Here is a 19,944-nt window from a genome sequence, read left to right as displayed (position 1 = left end):
TGTCCATTGAAAATACAATTTTAATATCTAGATAAAGGTGGTACTTAAAGGCCTACTTCACCGGTTTGAATATGAAGGTGTATTGAATTCTGAGATCCTATGTAGTATAAATGTGCAAATTTTTTTTAAATCGGTTCATCCTAGCCTGAGAAAAGGCAGAAAGAGTGTTTTTTTTAACCCTATATTTCTCTTTCTTGTGACATCACAGAAAGAGAAATATAGGGTTAAAAAAAACTTACTTTGTAAATATTACTGTGATGTCTTTTACTGTGACATCACAGTAATATTTACAAAGTACGTTTTTTTTTAACCCTATATTTCTCTTTCTGTGATGTCACGAGAAAGAGAAATATAGGGTTAAAAAAAACACTCTTTCTGCCTTTTCTCAGGCTAGGATGAACCGATTTCAATTTTTTTTGCACATTTATATTACATAGGATCTCAGAATTCAATACACCTTCATATTCAAACCGGTGAAGTAGGCCTCTGTCTGATTGTAGTAAGAGTTCAGTTCATCAGCCATGATGGCAGAGTCACGAGTCATATGCTGTTTGACACTGATTGTGATGGGAAATGATGGGCTTTCAAAAGGAATTACTTGAAGCACATAAGACATGTCCTGAGTGCCTCAAAGAGCTTAGAGCCAGCTCACAAGACCAATGCTAGCACACGGCCCATGGGAGGGCTCACCCAAAATCTGAAGTAGAATAATTGTTTATACACTCAATATACTGCTGTTACAGTCAGATAATTATTTATACATATTTTAAATATGCCGGGGTGCCAACTCGTGATTAACTGTTGTCCTTTAGCCAGATGTTGAATTAGCCATAAAATACATTTGAAAAAATCATGTCCAATTTTCATTGAAATCCCGATGCGTGTTTTTCATTAGATTTCAAAGGAAAATACAAAATACATCTGCATTAAACAATGTTCAGGTTCTCCAAAACAGGACAAAGAGAAAAGTCCAAATGTATAGATTCTACACACACATTGAAGGTCTGTATTTCAATATTCTTAATATATATTTAAACCCTGACAAAACAATATTTACTACTAAGAGTTAAGTGTCTGTTTGTGAGTTTTCAACAGTGTCATCTTCATTAGCAGATTTTTTCTTTTTATCGTATTAAAATGTTTACAAAGTTATACGGTAAAAAATGTATTTTGTCAAATTATCTGGGTTTAATGAAACCAAGTCAAATACAGTCATTTGATAAATAAATTTGAAAAAAAGCTTGTGAAATTGTAAATTTTAATGAATTTCTCATTTATGCTCTTACCTCCAACCACCCAAACCTTTTCCTTCAATCTCTATGTGGTGAATTGGAGTGTGTGGTTTGCTGTAACTAAAACCCTGCCACATCAAATGAGTGATTAGAAATGATTCACTCGGTAATGATTATGAATGAATACTGTGTTCAATTGGAACAGATCGTCTCTGGAATGTGTAAGCCCCTTTTTATATGTACAATTCATAATTCGAGTTACTGTTGTTCAGTTTGCCAGCAGATGTGTTGTTAGTGAGGCAAAACAGTAGCTTGAGTTATTCCTTGAAAACTGGTTATTATATATATATTTATGTAGAGATAAGGCCTATGTACTAATAATATCCAAAGCTAGATTTGATTAAGAAAGGGTTCAGTTCAATACATAAATACAAATGTGACATTATCCAGAGTAAAAGAAACATTAGTTTGGAGAAGTGTAAGATTCCCTTTACCTCCATTGTATTGGGGTGGAAGCAAGTATGTCTAAACTTGTCACATTCAACCGGATCTATCTGTATGGACATTACTAGGTACTTTAGAACATAATTACATGTTTAGCATTTTGGGTTAACTGACCCTTTTTAGATTCTGGTGAAAGCTGAATAAAATGCATATAGTTGTTTTCTATATTGAGTTCTGTGCTTTTTCCTCCCTCAATACCAAAGCTCTAGCAGAACTCCAGGTACAGACTTTCTATCTGCTCCCAAGCAGGTCATTTAATTACATGGACTTAAATGGTACATGACTCCAAAAGAGGCGGGCAGTTATATGTGCTACCACAAACTATAAAACCCATTTGGTGTATCTCTCCCTACTCTTGGGACACATACAAACCCTGCATAGGGCTGAGAAGGACAGCCCTATCAATGTACCCTTTATGTCCTTGTGTTTTAGAATTTGTCATTGTGTAACCACACACAGTCCAAACTGTATCCCATCACTAAAATCCCACTAGTCTTAGTAGCTGTTTCTACCCAGTCAATAAAAAATGCTCCTTAATGTCTGGTATAACCTTCTCGTCTTCAGTCTAACAACAGGCTGCTAACTCCCATACTTTAACCAAGCGCATATCCAGCTTCAACTTTAACTTTTATCCATGCTCTATAATAATGGTTACATTTACTGTTTTAGGACCTTGTTAATGCTTCAAATGATCAGACAATGTTTCTTTTCATGGATGATACTTGCAATGTCTCTTTGAGTTTTAGTCTTCTGAATTCATTTGGTCCTATGTGGTTTATTTTAGACTTATTTGACATATTGGACTTCCACTTAACTTAACATCAAGTGCTTTCCATAAGTTTACTATTTCATTCAAATAAACGTGCAAACATTACAATCTGTACAGTATGTGAATATGTATTTTCCTGTGTTTGCAATGTTGTGACTTGATTGTCTCGGTGCTATAGGGTGGCGTCCCAGCTTTAAATACTACAACAAGTGGATTTCTCTTGCCGGAGCTATTCTGTGCTGTGTGGTGATGTTTGTCATCAACTGGTGGGCTGCTCTCCTGACCAACGTCATCGTTATGGGTCTTTTCATCTACGTCAGTTACAAGAAGCCTGGTGAGTTACCAAGTATTTCTTTGGCACAATTTGGCTACGCAATCAATGCTACACTTACCTAAACATGATGCAGAGAATACGGACACAGCTCAGGCTTTGAGTGTATAAGGGCCTAATGGCTCACACCTTCCACAGACTACTTTCAGGGACACGATCATAAGCCTTCTCCAAAACACACCTTGATAGGGTGGCCAAACTCTCACTCTACTGTGATTATCTTCAGCAGGGTAAATGGAGTTTAATTAGTCTGAAAACTCCATCCATCCATCTTCGTCAGCTTATCTGGGATCAGGTTGCTGGGGCAACAGCTCCAGCAGGGGACCCCAAACTTCTCTTTCCCAGTCCACATCAACCAGCTCTGACTGGGGGATCCCAAGGCGCTCCCAGTGTGGAGATATAATCTCTCCACCTAGTCCTGTGTCCTCCTCCCAGCTAGAGGTGCCTGGACCTGTTTTGGGCATCCTTACCAGTTTCTCCCTTATCTGACCCAACCCGCCAAGATGGAGATCAGTTTAGAGTGTCCAGAACATGTAGCCACAGGTCTACTGTAGGGCTGGCCCGAATACCATTTTACAGGCTTCGAGTACTCGTTGGATTTTCCGAGCGAGTATTCGAGTACTCGTTCTAAAAAAAACACACCATCAAAACCAATATTAATAATCCCAATGTACAACGTCTAATTTGTATTTTACAATTGTTGTATAACTTGTCTATCCAAATATTATTTGCTGACAAAATATACTGCACTTTGAGCTACCTTTGCAAAAACTTCTTTTTTTTAAATGTTAAAAAAAAAAACGAATATTCCGAATACTGAATAGAGCTCTGAATACTAATTTAACAAACGAATACTCGGACATTCGAATAATTTGGGCCAGCCCTGCTGACACCACTACTAAGTTGATCATTGATCTCCAAGCTTCCTTGTTGCTACATACCCATATGAGCAGTTATGTTCAGACATTGTGCTGTATGTTTCCTGGACAATCCATGACTGGCACAGAAGTCCAATAACAACTCAGCACTCAGGTTCATATCAGGGACGCCTGTTCCCCACAACCAGGCCCCTTTAGTTTCCCTTGGTCATTGCTAACATAAGCATCGACGTATCCCAGTAGGACTATAGAGTCAGTGAGTGCTGCCTTCTCCAGCATCTCCCCACCTTCTCCAAGAAGGCCAAATACTCTGAGATGCTATGAGGTGCATAAACACATACAACAGTCAGTTTTCCTGTCTTGTACTGGTAGTGGCATTGAGGCGACCCTCTCATCCACTGGGACAAATCCCACCTGGCTGGCCGTCAGTCATGGACATGTCTCCCCACAGCGCCTTTCACCTTGGACAACTTCTTAGTAAACAAAGGCCCATCAAGGAGTTTGGTTCTAGAACTAACATAGTGGAACCAAAGAATAAGTAGTTTGTGGCAACCTCACACACCGATGCAGGTTATTCACCCCCCTCAAAGGTGACATTCCATGTGCCAAAAGCCAGTGTCCATAATGTCTGGGCCTTTGTCCATCTGGCACTGCACCATTAAAAGGATTACATTATTTTATCACTTCAAATCTATTTTGTTTCAGTTATGTTTGCTTCACTCACTGTAACCTCCACCATTTCATTGACATAGCTGTCAAGTTGTTTCACCCCCAGACAGACATTCCTGCACTTCTTTAAGCACGGCTGGCCTTCCAGTTCCAAACACACACCTGTGTGTGTGTGTGTGTGTGTGTGTGTGTGTGTGTGTGTGCACACTCAGTTTGACATGCAGCTTCACACACATCCAAGGCTTTCTCAATGCGTGTAACCCCACATGAGTCGTCGGCCTTTGGTCCGTAAACACACGTCCTAACTGCCTTGTTTGTTTCTGCCTGTGTGTGTCCTCCCTTCCAGATGTGAACTGGGGCTCCTCCACCCAGGCTCTGACCTACCACCAGGCTCTCACCCACACTCTGCACCTCAGCGGAGTGGAAGACCACATCAAGAACTTCAGGTACCTCTACTAACCAACTTCAGAGGCCTAGTACTATCATTAAGGCTAAAGCAGGCAGGGGCTTTATCAGACTGAAAGATGCTCACTGAGTTCTGACCAAATATGAACCATCTCATCAGCTCCGCTTGTTAGCATGCCAAAACATTCTTAATTGAGCAAACACTGTAGCTGCTACACACCATATGGCATAGAGCAGCCTACTTTCCAAATGTACTGGTCATATATGACATTAAACCTGGGGTATATGATTTCTGATTTGGTCAAAATAAACATGAGCTGTACACTTTGACCAATCAGAGCGAGGCTCCGATTCTCTGTTCTTATTGGCTGTTGGGACTGTCCATTCACTTGGCACAACTGTTGGTGTAGAGCGTGTCAGGGAGGGACCATAGGGGAGGGACCAAAGAGAACAAGTGGAGCGGTTGAGGTATTTGAATTCGAATCTCCATCCCAACTGCTATTTTCTCCCCAAATCCTCCACCCCAGCTTTAATGGACATTCATGGAAAATTAGCTATCTATCTATAAAGCAAGAAACGTCTGTCTGTGTGTGTCTGTGGCTCGCATATCTCTCTGAGTTTTAGTCAGAGCTTCTGGATATTGCTTGCGCACAGCACGAAGGTGTGCAGCCTTCATTGTGAAGTTTGTAGAAGTACGTGCGCACACTGAAGGCCACAGTGAGAACGGAGCATGAAGTAATCTCAGAATAAACCCCGCCTCCCTCTGAAGAGCGGGACACACACAGGAGTCCGCACATAGCCCATGCACACAGCCTACTCTTACTTCCTCAACAACTCCTCACCTGCTCCACCTGTCCGTTTTAGTGGTAAAGACTGCACTTTACGCTATTTTCACTGTAATAATACAGCACAGGCTCGGATGCTTCCACAAAATGTTTTATATCCGCCCAAGTCCCACACCCACAGCTGACTGCTACTGACACGTTAACTAAAGCGAAAGCCGGAGCGCAAGTCTGCTACTGACACGTTAACAAGCCCGTGTGCGCACACACACACACACACACACACACACACACACACACACACACACACACACACACACACACACACACACACACACACACACACACACACACACAGCTAACTGCTACTGACACGTTAACGTTAATTAACAGAACGGTCTTGGATGCTTCCACAAAATGTTTTATATCCATTTAAAACCGAAAGCCTGAGCGCGCCCGCGCGCACACAGGTCTCCCCCACACACAGGTCTCCCCCAACGCACAGGTCTCCCCCACACACAGGTCTCCCCCCACACACAGGTCTCCCCCCACACACAGGTCTCCCCCCACACACAGGTCTCCCCCCACACACAGGTCTCCCCCCACACACAGGTCTCCCCCCACACACAGGTCTCCCCCCACACACAGGTCTCCCCCCACACACAGGTCTCCCCCCACACACAGGTCTCCCCCCACACACAGGTCTCCCCCCACACACAGGTCTCCCCCCACACACAGGTCTCCCCCACACACAGGTCTCCCCCCACACACAGGTCTCCCCCCACACACAGGTCTCCCCCCACACACAGGTCTCCCCCCACACACACACACAGCTGACTGCTACTGATACGTTAACGTTAATTGACAGTTATCCAAACTCTGTCTTATCTTTCAAATACCTAACAGTAATGGTAATGGGGTTGACCATGTTGTCATGGCGTGCAGCATAGACTCCTTTTATACATAGTGCAGCCATTTAGGCTACTACATAGGCAACTGGTTGTAAGTTTGAGTGCATTGTGCAGTATGGATGGCAGTTTGCAGGGTGCCATAATATCAGATTGTATAGGTAACACCTGAACAGCTCGATTCTTCTTTAGGCTTCAACACTTAATTAATTAACACATTTTGTGTTTCATTTCACTTAACAAATCACAAGGAATTAGTTTGTGGTTATCTTTACACAATACACAAAGGAATGTTGCCCTACTCTATAGCCAACTTCTACAAAGTAAGTTACTGATAATAACCTTCAACAGTGTAAAATTAGCCATCAATGATAGCAGCCAAATGTACTGTCTAATATCTTTCTTTGTTTTCCTGCTAACTACGGGCACTGCACTAGTAATTAAATAATACAACTAAACGATTATTCATTGACAAAAAAACTAACATTTAATAATAATAATAATAATTGGGGTCATTTCTGTTGCAATCCATTAACTGAAAACAAACTTAAAACGTATTACACGTGTTCATTCTTTCATGGTGCATTGTTGTTGTTTTTAAGGAAATATAAGAGATAATGTTGGAGCGTTCCCATGGCAGCATAGCAGGCTGGAGATTAGGCCTCTGTGTCATCAGAAGGAGCTGTTCCTCTTGTCTCCTCTCTATTAAATCCCATGGTGCTTAACATATTTGCTTTGATGTGCGCTACTCTGCTTCTTTTCCCTCTGTCCTGTACTAAGAAGACTAATGGCTACCGAAGCTCAAAAGAAAAAAAGTGATTGCAGATTTAATAGCTTGTAATGCTGTAAATGTCACAGCCCACAAGAAAAAGCCAATTGTACAGTGAGAACTAGCGCTAATGCTGCTAATGTGTTGATGTTTTTTCCTCTTGGATGTCCCTGCCTGTAGACCCCAGTGTTTGGTGATGACCGGTTACCCCAACTCTCGTCCAGCTCTTCTGGACCTGGTCCACTCCTTCACCAAGAACCAAGGCCTCATGATCTGTGGTCATATCCGCATGGTGAGCACACACACTTTTTGTTTTTTCATATTTTGGTTAATAAAACATAATTCTAAAAGCCCCATCTATGGTCCAAAATACTTCAAACGTCCATGTATGATTACCCCCAACTTGTTGTATGAAAGTATTCCATTAAAGTAGCTACAAGGAATTTTTAAACATGTCTGAAACAGTCAAATTTTTCCTCTGATGATCATAAATGAATGTAAAGGCAAACGAGACCATCAGTGCGAAGAATGCTATTTTATATAGTTTCTTAATGCCTTTTTCATGGGTATGCTCACCCAGCAACAACAGCTGGTGTTGTAAAAACACTACAACTTTTGTCCAAAGGGGCTTTCTGGAATTGACGCAAACTGAAAGTTCCTCGTAGCCACTTTAAACGCTTCAAGTTCTTCTCAGAATAAGCTTCCATACCATGTCAACATTTTAATCGCTTGTCCCAGTGAAACAATAATTACTGTTGTCATTTGGGATGTTGGTGTTAATTTCCTAATTAATGTTAAAAATGTCTGGCTATATTTTCGGCCCTAGCAGTCCTCATACCACAGCTGTCATACAGCTCTTTTAAATAGTCCCATTCTGTTCCGACTACTATCACAAGTGCCTCAGAGAAGCGCTTCCTCCACAAAGGCTCACCGACCAGCAACTTAACAAAAGAGAGGCTTAACCCCGCTATGTGGGCCCCTGGATTGGGTTACACCAACTATGTATAAATCCAACACTTAGTGAGGCTGCAAAGTCCAGCCTAAGCTCTTCAGAAACTACTAGTATGGTGTCAAACTAGTGAGTTCACCCCTCAGACATACGCACTGTCATAGCTTGTTCCGAGCTTGGCTGGTGTTAATTGTGTGCTAGAAGTCATGTGCTGCACCCATCCAGTTAGAAAACCATCAATGAGCTGTAGCAACACTCCCAGAAAGAGTGTGGAGGTGCTTACTGATGCATGACACTTACTTTCCAATCCTCCAGAGGTTCTTTGCTTTATTTCAGTATGCAGAGATATGTCTTAAAATACAACCCCAATCCCGAAAAGGTTGGGACGTTATGTTAAATGTGAATTAAACAGAATGTGATCATTTCCTAATCCTTTTCAACATGTATTCAATAAATAACAATACAAATATATATATTTTGTAAATACGGACACGTTTCAGAAAAGTTGGGACAGGGTCATGAAAATATTGTGAAAGCTGTAGAATGTTAGAAAAATACCTTTTTGGAACATTACTCACATAACAGTTTATAAACAACTTTCCTGCAAAGAATTGAAGGATTTCACCATCTACAATCCATAATATAATTAAAATATTTAGAGAATCTAGAGAAATCTCTGCACGTCAGGGGCAAGGTCCAAAATTAAAATGTAATGCCCATGACCTCAGGTGCACTGCATTAAACAATGACATGATGTTATAAAGGATATCACTACATGGGTCATGGAACACTTCAGAAAACCATTGTCTGTAAACACAGTTCATCACTACAACCACAAATGCAAGATAAGACTCTACCATGCAAAGTGAAAGCCATATATCAACAACATCCACTAATGCTGCAGACTTCTCTGGGCCTGGGCTCATCTGAGATGGACTGACTCAAAGTGGAACAGTGTGCTGTGGTCTGATGAGTCTACATTTCAAATAGTTTTTGTAAATCATGGACGTTGTGTCCTCCGCGCTCCAGAGGAAAAGGACCATCCAGATTGTTACCAATACAAAGTTGAAAAGCCAGCGTTTGTGAGGGTATGGGGGTGGGTTAGTGCCCATTGCATGGGTAACTTACACATCTATGAAGGCACTAATAATGCTGAAAAGTACATACAGGTTTTGGAGCAACATGCTGCCATCCATACAACGTCTATTTCAGGGATGTCCATTCTTATTTAAGCAAGACAATACCGAGCCACATTCTACATCTTAATACAGCTTGGCTTCATAGGAACAGAGAGCAGGTACTAGACTGGCCTGTCTGCAGTCCATACCTGTCTCCTATTGAAAAAATGTGTTGCATTATGAAGCATTATTCATTTGTTAATGATTTTATTTTGTATAGACTGCTTGATGTTTAGGCAATCCACCTTCAAACTATATCTAGTTTTGTCTTCTGTATGTGTTGTTGTTGTTGTTAGTGTATTGTGTGTATGTGTCTCTGTTTTATTGTGAAAAAAGCTTGAAAAGAAAATTCAGATTCAAGACTTAAGTTCTAACAATCATTCTGTGATGTCTGTGAACCAGAAATGTCATTTCAATTCTTCCAAACCTTGTTCCAAACAGAGCTACAGAAGACCAAACTTCAAAGAGCTGGCCACAGACCAGGCCCGCTACCAGCGCTGGCTAATGAAGAATGAGACCAAGGCCTTCTATACACCAGTGTTTGCTGATGACTTGAAGCAGGGCACACAGTACCTGCTCCAGGTAGGAACACTATTAGCACTGCTAGCATGGTGCTAAGAATAAGAACCCAAATGGATCCAGCCTTTTTATTTTCTCTGGAGGATATCATTGACAAAAAAACTGCACTGCGATCATTTAGCACTGTTGTATAAACGAGGACGTTTTTAAAAACGAGGAAAAACATTCCTTTATTTTGCGACGTTGTTGTGTAAATGTAGCCAAGTAAGAATTGGAAGTGACTGAACCAGTCCATCCAGGTGTCTTCAGCTCTTACATTTCCTTCTTCAGAATGGAAATGTCAATGATTGTAAGGAATATAGCCAACCTTTAAGGAATGAGTGGAGGTGTGAATGTGTTTGATTGTGATTTCACTCCTTCTCTCTGTGTTTAGGCTGCTGGCCTGGGCCGCCTCAAACCCAACACTCTAGTGCTGGGCTTCAAGAACGACTGGAGGGACGGGGACATGATGAATGTTGAGACTTACATCAGTATGATCCAGTGAGTACAGCTCCTTCACAAAGACACACTAACTCACCTTAATGGAACACAAAGTGTGTACACTGGATCACGTGACATTGAGCTAGACAATGTAATAGACAATGTTTTTTTCTATTATGGAAATATTAAGACCTGAAAAGGGTAAATGTTACACCACAGGCTGCTTTCAGGAGTGCTGTGTTATTACTGGTGCTATATAAAAATATTAATTGTTATGCAAAAGTGAAATATGTTGAATACACAGTTACATTATAGTCCAACCTACCATATTTTATAAAAAAATAAATTCTATGTTTCTATGCCTTTTTACAAAGAAAATTGTCAAAATGCTGTGATTTAAAAAATTCAAGAGGATGAATACTGAATGAAGCCTGTCCATTGAAGTAAGTAGTTAAGGGCAGGGAAGCACATTTCCTAAGAGGGTCTACAGCCGCCTTCTTATCCAAGCCCCTTAGTTACACCACACTCATGAATGCAACATTGAAAAGCAGTCGAGATGAATATGAGCTTAGATAGTCTCAAGCCCATAGGCAGCATGTTTCCTGATACTGTGCTCTTTGGACAGTTTTCTTAGTCTTCAATTCAGGCATTAAAAGGTTTGGCAGTTTCTTTTAATCCTAGGATGATTTCATGGAATAATAATGAATAATAAATAATAAATCTTTTATTGCAGACACAGGTCCATATAACACATCATACAGTATAAAAAGGAGATACAAAAATACATATAAATTAATAAATTACATATAGGCCTATAGGATATACAGGCTATTGCACCAATGCCGTCTTAACCTAGACGTGTATCTGTTGCAGCTTTTCAGAGGGCTGACCAGGGCTTCAAATATGTGGTTTTCTGACTTGTCCAGGCTACACATTAAACTAAACATCAGTTGTCTTAAGAGTGCCTCACAGGTTGGCACTAGTGGACACAAACAAATGACTGGCACTCTGCCACCTAGGGACACGAAGCAGCAACTTCATTGCACCATTGTATACTACCTTGAGCCTCTGCATACTCTTCTTCTAATAATTAGAAAAATATGGTGTGATGATCTCTCACTATCTTCACTGGGCCATTAGCTGTGTACCCAGTGCAGGCCTCTTCATAGACTATATCAGGGCCCTTTACATTGCTATGGTTGTGCATATTCCAGAGGTAAAGGGGATCCTTAAGTCAGCAATCGTATTTAATGAATAGATTCTTCCATGGCGTAACTGTTTGGAGTCATGAAGTAAAACCAGATCAGATATGAGATGAATGCCACTGGTCAGGCCCTCTGGAAAAATCACTTGTTCTAATGTTGAAGCCCAGGATGGTAAAGGTTTAGCCCCATTTTCTAACCTTGTCACCAGGATAATGCCTTTTAAAGGTGCACTGTGTAACTTTGTGTGTCAGGGACGTGGACATTTTCTAAGGTATATTCTAGGGCCCGACCGATATGGATTTTTGAGTGCCGATGCCGATTATTTTCAGAGAAAAATTACGATAACGATTAAATTGGCCGATTATTTTTTTTTTAAATCTCCAAAATATATATTGAACAAATTTACTTTTTTGAACCCTGAAATATATATAAATACTTGTTACTGTCGATAGGTACCGTGTACAGGAACTTTTTATTAATTGAAATATGCATTATCTAAAAAAAAAATAAAGTGTTACAAATATGTCTAAAGTGACATGACGCATTTTTTTACTCAGATGTTAAGCATTTTTATGTAACTGCACCCAACCCTCTGGAACTCCCTCCCTCCAAACATCAGCATCTCAGACTAAATAAACTCATTCAAAAGTCAACTCAAAACTCACCTCTTTAAGAAAGCATAATTAAACCCGACTCCACTACAAACCTTATCTTTAATTTGTCTGTATTTTGTTTTCTTTTTCTATAAGTATGATTTTCTATATGTTTGATGTAAAGTGTCTTTGAATGACCTCCAATAAAGCACTATATAAATTCTATCAATTACTATTATTAACAGTCAAGAGATGACCAATGACTCTGCTATTGGTGTCGGGGGGAACTGTCAAGTGTGAATTAATCCAATGTATTACAACACACCTGCTGCTGCTGTTAATAGGCTATAACTTTAATGCTATGCATGTAAGCTACCTCCGGGGCAGCAATGCATCTCACTCAACATGATTGCTTGAATAAAAAAAAATATATATCTGCCATTTTGCAGATTGCCGATTTTTTGGACATGTGCTATAATCGTCCGATTAAATCGGCCGGCCGATATATCGGTCGGGCCCTAGTATATTCTCATAAGTGAATGAACAAACTTTACTCACAGGAAAATTGGAATCCCTGGAACACTGTTTGAAGTTAGAAAGCTTCCTGAAAAGTTACTGTTTCACTGTTGTTGTTGTTGTTGTTGTTGTTGTTTACAGCAGCTGGGCCCATAGTTTGGTTTTACAAACTTATTCTAGTATGTTTGGTTCCAGGTTCCTCAAAATAATTTAGTTTTGATTTATAATGATAGAATTATTCAATACTAAGAATAACATGTAGAGTAAATGTGTCTTGTAAACAAACTACAAATGTAAACAGATCCCCCCCTTCCTTGAAACTGCATAGTGCACCTTTAAGCTTTTCTCATGAAACAAATGAGTATGCACTTTTTAATAGAGTGTAGTTTGTCCATGTGTAATCCTGTCTCCCTGCAGTCATGTGAGTGAAGGATTTAAGATGAATGAGTTTCCTGATTGTAGAGTTTGGGATTATGGCATTAAGAGCTGAAGGTCAGAGATGGTTCAGCACTACAATATTAAAATCATGGGCTAATACGCTCAGCAATGCAGCCTTTCCTCTCCATCCACTGAGTTCTGGCAGAGTAAGCAGGACATAGAACTACGTTTCAACCTGGAATAACTGCAGTTCTCTTGGTGTTGCTTATTGGTCCTTTTTAGATAATGATAATAATAATAGATTGGATTTATATAGCGCTTTATTTCCTAGGAACTCAAAGCTCCTTACTAGGGTTGGGCACCGAAACCCGGTACCAGTATGGCACCGGTGCCGACGTAAGCGGTAGTAACCAGACCGAATAAGAATGAAAGTTTCGGTGCCTCATTTCGGTGCCGCCGTCCATGGGTGCCGCCTTTCTTTATATGTCCATGGGTGCCGCCCCCTGCTGTAGTCACGTTTGTATTTTGACAGACTGATCGCTCTTTATGTCATGATCGATGAAGCATGTCCGCTCGCGGATGCTGTTCTGTGAACACCGCAAGGAGCATTTCTCATCGGGCTGTGAGTGACGAGAACGAGCCCGACCGTCTCGAGGAGCGCGCGCACGAGTGCTCAACACTCGCTCACGTTCGCAGTTTCACAGACTGATCGCTCTTTATGTCAGACTATTGTTGAACGTCAATGCAATGCATTTCTTTTTGCAAATGACACGCGATCTAGCAGTATTGTCACGCATGTATTAGGCACGTGTAGGCTGACGATGAGGCAGCGGCCGCCTGCACGCTTCCTCCCGTCAGCTGTTCTAGTGCTGCCTTTACGCACGGCGGTGGAGACAAACCCAAAAAACACACAGCGGAACACGGCGGCCCGGTGATATGGAAACGTTTAACAAGACACTTCATAAAGACACACTTAAAATAATGATCTCTGCCCATACAAAAAGCTCTGACTTGGATAACGTTATGGAGCGATCGATTTATAAAACCATCCGGTAGGCTACATGTGTCTGATGACGGGCCGTTATATTAATAATAAACAGCGCTGCACATTATAACAGCATGTACTTTAAAGATCTCGTATCCATCCTGAAAAGGCAAACATGACATTTTTTCTGCACAAAAATGGTTAATTTGACAAAGTTAATAGTTGTGGTCTTATCTTTACAGAAGACTTCTTTGTATTTTTTATGTCAGTTGAATTTTGTTTCAAGTTAAATGCAAATGAGCACTGTTAATATTCCAAAAGGCTAACGCTCTTCCTTGACTGTTTTCAGTCTGTGGTTCTCATTGGGTGTACTTATTTCCTTACTGTAAATCCAATACTGCATTTAATTTCATATGGGTGTTTTATATGTGTATCTATTTTAATTTTTAAGGTGTTGTATTGTTCAGGTCATAAGGACTCTTTCTTATCAAAATGATTACTGTTAGCTAAAGTTTTAAAATGGAGATTAGATTACCTGGTAGTCTCCACATTAATCTCCATTATTATATTGTTTGAAACAGTATTGTTGTATTAGATAGTATGTAAATTGTGTGAATTTTATTTTATTTACATTTTAAAATAGTTTATCTGTAAGTTACTCGTAATTATATTGTTAAAGTTAATTGTGTTAAATTTGGCACTGGATATAAAAGGGCATTATTTTTTGACAAAGTGTGTGCAATTTGAGGCTTTAAAGTACCGGTAAAAGTACCGGTTAAGCACCGGAACCGTTTCAAAAGTACCGGGTAGTAACCGGTATCAGAAAAAACCCAACCGATACCCAACCCTACTCCTTACAGGGTTCCAGGTTCCATTCATTCACACACAGTCATACCGGTGGTGGTAAACTACCATAGTAGCCACAGCTGCCCTGGGGCAGACTGACGGAAGTGTGGCTGCCATTCCACGCCAACGGCCCCTCCGACCACCACCTTAAACATACAGCAGTCATACACATTCACACGAGGCAAGGTGGGTGAAGTGTCTTGCCCAAGGACACAATAACCATGACACAGGTGGCAGGGCGGGGATAGAGGCGCCAACCCTGGGGCAGTGGATAGGGAGGTCGCCTCTGGAGTTCAGGGTCGGAGGTTCGATCCCCCGCCTACCCACCACATGTCGAAGTGTCCCTGGGAAAGACACTGAACCCCACATTGCTCCCGTTGGTTCAGGGAGCTCCTTGCATGGCAGCTACTGCCATTGGTGTATGAGTGTGTGTATGAATGGGTGAATGAGGTAAGAAATGTAAAGCGCTTTGGGGCTGAGAAAATGGGCTAAAAAGCGCTATACAAGTCAACTCCATTTACCATTTACCTCAAAACTTTGCTTAGCCGGAAAGCAACGCGTTTCCAACAAAGCAGATAATCTAGAAAGGTTCCATTACTCATTTGTACTTGAGTTCAAATGACTTGAGTACTGACTCAAGTCATTTGAGGTTGAGACTCTGGATCATTGAGCGTGTTAGGCTTTATGCTGATGACAACCCTTTGTTTCTGTGTGTTCCCCCTCAGTGATGCCTTTGACTTCCAGTATGGTGCTGTTATCCTGCGACTGAAAGAGGGACTGGATGTGTCCCATATCCAAGGACAAGGTATCAAACACATCCATACCAACACACATGTTATAGACCAATGGGTTAGCAATGTGCTCGGAATCAATGAGATTGTTCCAATATTCATATCTTAACACAATGTATCCACAATCCCTTGTAACTTAATCAAATTCATAAACAACGCAATAGGATGTGTTCTTTGCACATTAAGTATTTAGTCAGATAAACTCTTTACTCATGTCAAGAAAAAAGTCTTGAATGCCCTCAATTCTCAAACAAAACCTGATATTCAAATAATGGCTGAGTTAAAGGTGCAGTAAGCGGAATGGTTCTTTTAGCTAACTTCCTGTCAGTTATTGCAGTTAACAGTCCCCTCCCTCGTCCCTATGTTACCACATTAATGTACTGCAGTCCTCAAGCAGCAAGTTATCTAGCATCATCTCAGATCCATAAGTGTGATAAAACATGATAAAAACCATCAAAACAGACATTGGGAAGGATTTTTACCTGCTCTGCCATTGTAGGCGCATAAACATTCACCCATCTGTTGCTCTGGCGTGCACCGGCAGTGAGACCATGAGTGAGACGGGTGTCGGTTTGTAGCCTTCTCTCTTGTGATTGCATAAAAATTTCGGGATCCTCCAATAACTTTATTTGCCAATTACATGCAGAGCAGCTGACTGAGAGATCGGCTTTATGAAACGTGCACATTATGTAAGTGATCACTGCATGAATAAAGAGCGATTTAACACTTATATTAACATAAATAAACCGCTTACTTCACCTTTAAAGGAATAGTTCAACGTTTTCAATTTTCAGCGATTTGCCTCACTCTCTGGCTCAATATAAGGCGCCACAGACCTTCCCTGTAACTGTGTGTGCAGTTTTGATGAAGTAAGGGGCATAGTTCGCTCATCCGGGTTAGCTTAGCTTCAGCGCCGGTAGCTAAGAGGAGAAATAGCATGCCTCTGCTGGCAGCAAGAAGATAAACTTTACAACATCACTAAATACTCCTCTGAGCTTGTTGTCACTCGTTTATTTACCGTTTTGTTGTGCTCTTTATTTTTTGCACATTGTGTCATTTTAGAACCATAGAAAGCAGTTATCGTCCCATGCCTATTCTGGAGAATGCTTGCTTTCAAAATCCCTTTTTTTGTCAATCAGTGAATATCTCCTTACAATCTGCTACCTCTGTACTGTGTGTGTGTGTGCTGGAAACAAGTGTTAATACACAGCCTAGGCTCTTTCAACTGGCATGTTGCTAGATACACCCCCTTTGTTTACTCGCCCTTTGTTTTGTATATCAATTTGCAGAACCCTAGGCTGTGTATTAACACTCAGTCACTATCTCTATAAATATGGAACGCTAAACCAATAAGTAGCTCTCAAATGTGTAGTGTCTGTGTAAAGACTTCTAAAGTTATGTCTGATTTCTGTTTTCCTCTATAACAATGAGTCAGCCCTCACACTGTAAATCAATGTGATTCTGATCCAGCCCTGTTTATGTGTGTTCCCCCCCGCCAGACGAGCTACTGTCCTCCCAGGAGAAACCCTCTATGAAGGATGTGATTGTCTCCATAGACACCAGCAAAGACTCTGACGCCGACTCCTCCAAGCTGTCCTCCAAGGCCACCAGCCTCCAGAACAGTCCAGCTACACACAAAGGTCTGAAGCAGCTCAATGGCTTCTTTACATTCCCACTTCATATATCAAGCAGACTGAAGACTAATGTGTTGTTGAGCAGTGACCCAGACTGAGACAGTGTTGGTGACATGACAAGTACGCAAATAGAAATAATGTTAATTCAGAAGTTGGATGCACATACTTGCATATTCAAGCACAGGCATTTATATATATATATAGCATTACACCCAGCATTCTTCCCCTTGTGTAGGCTGCTTGTGTGTATTTCCTTTGCTCTAAACACCAGCTCAGGTTGTGTCAGAGGAAGGCTTTCCGTCCAGGAAATCTGTTTCACACCATAACTCAGTGATCCTATTTAATCCATTAATAGCTTTTCTTATTCTGCTTACACACACACACTTACGCACACATGCACACACACACTTACGCACACATGCACACACACACTTACGCACACACACACACACACACACACACACCCGCTGCCCTGACAGGAAGTGACCCCAGGTCCCACTGGGCCCAGTTTGTTAGTCCACAGATGTCCTGGGCCACACTGTGTTTGTGTTTGAGGGGGGAGGGGGGAGGGGGGGTTCATGAAGGATGACAGTTTTATTTACTAGAAACTGCATAGTGAATTTGGTTGATCTGAAATATTAAAGCTACAGTGCGTAATTTATTTCATATTAATGAATGTCGGGCACATTCAAGCCACCGCCAAACAAGTTGACACAAAGTTGCCTATCCGCTTCACAAAACTCTCTCTGTATGTCTCAGTATGGCAGCGTTTACAAACGGATGTCGCCCCAAGACACTGGTGCAGGAGCTCAGAAAAATCCCAAGAAGAAATGTTTCAGTTGTTGATTCTACTGCTAAGAAAAACGTACAGCAGAATGTATAAAATCCATGTGCCATCACTGAAACAATTAAAACAAGTTATAAGAGCAATATATATTAAAAAATAAAGCAAAAAACAATTCAAGGGACACAGATGTGCTATTGCACGGGTAAAAGAAAGCACCCACCTCTAGGACATGCCCTTCTGTGTCCATGTCATCCAAATCTACCAATCACATTTCTTTCCATCCATCATGGCTTGGGCTTCAGTTCAGTTGTTTTATCCATTTCTATCAATGCACTCCCTCTCATCCTATCTTATATCCTTTCTCTTTCGCTCCCACATTATTTAGCTACCGGAAGTGCTGGAATTAGGAGCGGCTTACAGCGGTTAGGCCGGCGCACTTATTTTTCAGACCCTACCCAACTTTTGGCAAATGAAAAGCCAAAACAAGTGGACCGAGCCGCTCCGACCCACTCTGCTGGTGGAAACAAGGCATTACATATGTCACTTTGTAGTTTGATTTATTTGAAGTTATATTACCTGTGTACTTCTTGTTGTTCCTTCATGGTTGAATGCACTTAATGGAAGTCGCTTTGGACAGAAGCGTCAGCTTTATAAAATGTAATGTAATGTCATCCCTGGCTTTCCTTCTAGACTTCTAACAGGAAACACATGCGGGAAGTGTTGAGTTTGATTGACAATAGATGATCAGCAATAGACCAAAAGGCAGAGTAGGGCGTGATTAGTGAATGAAAACATTGTCATGAAGAGCTATGCATGTTCTGTTGCTAGCTGGGATGCTAAACACATTGTGAACATGTTCTTTTGAAGGTACGAATCATAGACTGTAAAAAAATATCTATATGAACAGATGAATTTCTTGTTTAGCGGATCCCTCCTAGTCCCAGCCAAACCTAGGCCGTCATAAAGTCAATCTTTCCTTTCTGAAAACGCCTCCTCAGTTTGTGACATTTCCCTTTTTTAACCCAGGCATAGTCTCAATGGAGAACTTCAGCTTTAAGAATTACAAGTGAATCATGCTTATTGAATACAGTCACATGTCCATGAATGTTGCTTAGCTAATGGCCAGTGAATGCCAACTACACAGTCCTGGCTCAGAGCGGCTGCTTTAATAGTTCAGACCAGGTCTGAGAACCATTTCCAGAAATGGGAGAACCTTGAGTTCTCTTTCAGACCCCTGCCAGTGGAGCAGCTGGAGAGAAAAGCTTCTTGTTTTTCCATGAACCTGAGTGCTAGTGTGTTAGCATGAGGCTCCCAGCTTACTGTATGGGTACTAGACAAACACATGAGGCACTTTGGATATTTCTAAATCGTTGTACAATGTATGTTGTACCTAAGCTAACCTTGTTTGTAAATTGATGATCATCAAATCAACATTTCACCTCAATTATGATTTTTTTTTTCTCCTTTTTTTATCCCATTTCCCAGATGACGAGGAGGACGGCAAAGCTACAACTCAGCCCCTGTTGAAAAAAGGCATGACCTCCGAACACCTCTTCTTCTCTTTCTTTCTCTCTGCTTTGTTTTCTCTTTATTTTTAATGTGCTCCGTCCTTCCTGGTGCTCTCTCGTTTCTGTTTTTTATCAGCTAATTTTTCACAGTATATTTTGAATTCCTCTTGTATTAACATAGCACCCTGCTGTCTCTGTCCTGTCTCTTGTTTCCTAGCTACTTGGCTTTGGGGGAATAACATTTGGTCTCTCTTGTGTCCAGCTTGTAGCTCGCGTCTCTTCAGTTTGTCGTGTGTGTGTGTGTGTGTGTGTGTGTGTGTGTGTGTGT

General features: G+C 41.1%; 1 protein-coding gene across 1 annotated transcript in view; it reads left to right on the top strand.

Moving 5' to 3' along the window:
- Nucleotides 1-19,944, top strand: part of slc12a2 (solute carrier family 12 member 2) — a 70,153-nt gene that overhangs the window by 38,939 nt on the left and 11,270 nt on the right. The window contains exons 14-21 of the mRNA XM_080047206.1: nt 2,684-2,839; nt 4,730-4,829; nt 7,428-7,539; nt 9,816-9,956; nt 10,327-10,433; nt 15,622-15,701; nt 17,187-17,327; nt 19,594-19,641. Of these exons, the coding sequence (XP_079903332.1) occupies nt 2,684-2,839; nt 4,730-4,829; nt 7,428-7,539; nt 9,816-9,956; nt 10,327-10,433; nt 15,622-15,701; nt 17,187-17,327; nt 19,594-19,641 (885 nt within the window). The remainder of the gene's footprint in view (nt 1-2,683; nt 2,840-4,729; nt 4,830-7,427; nt 7,540-9,815; nt 9,957-10,326; nt 10,434-15,621; nt 15,702-17,186; nt 17,328-19,593; nt 19,642-19,944) is intronic.

This window comes from Ammodytes marinus (genome assembly GCF_949987685.1).
Source record: "Ammodytes marinus genome assembly, chromosome: 18".
NCBI lineage: Eukaryota > Metazoa > Chordata > Actinopteri > Uranoscopiformes > Ammodytidae > Ammodytes > Ammodytes marinus.
The sequence above is the reverse complement of the archived record's forward strand: the minus strand, read 5'-3'. Positions and strand labels throughout refer to the sequence as shown.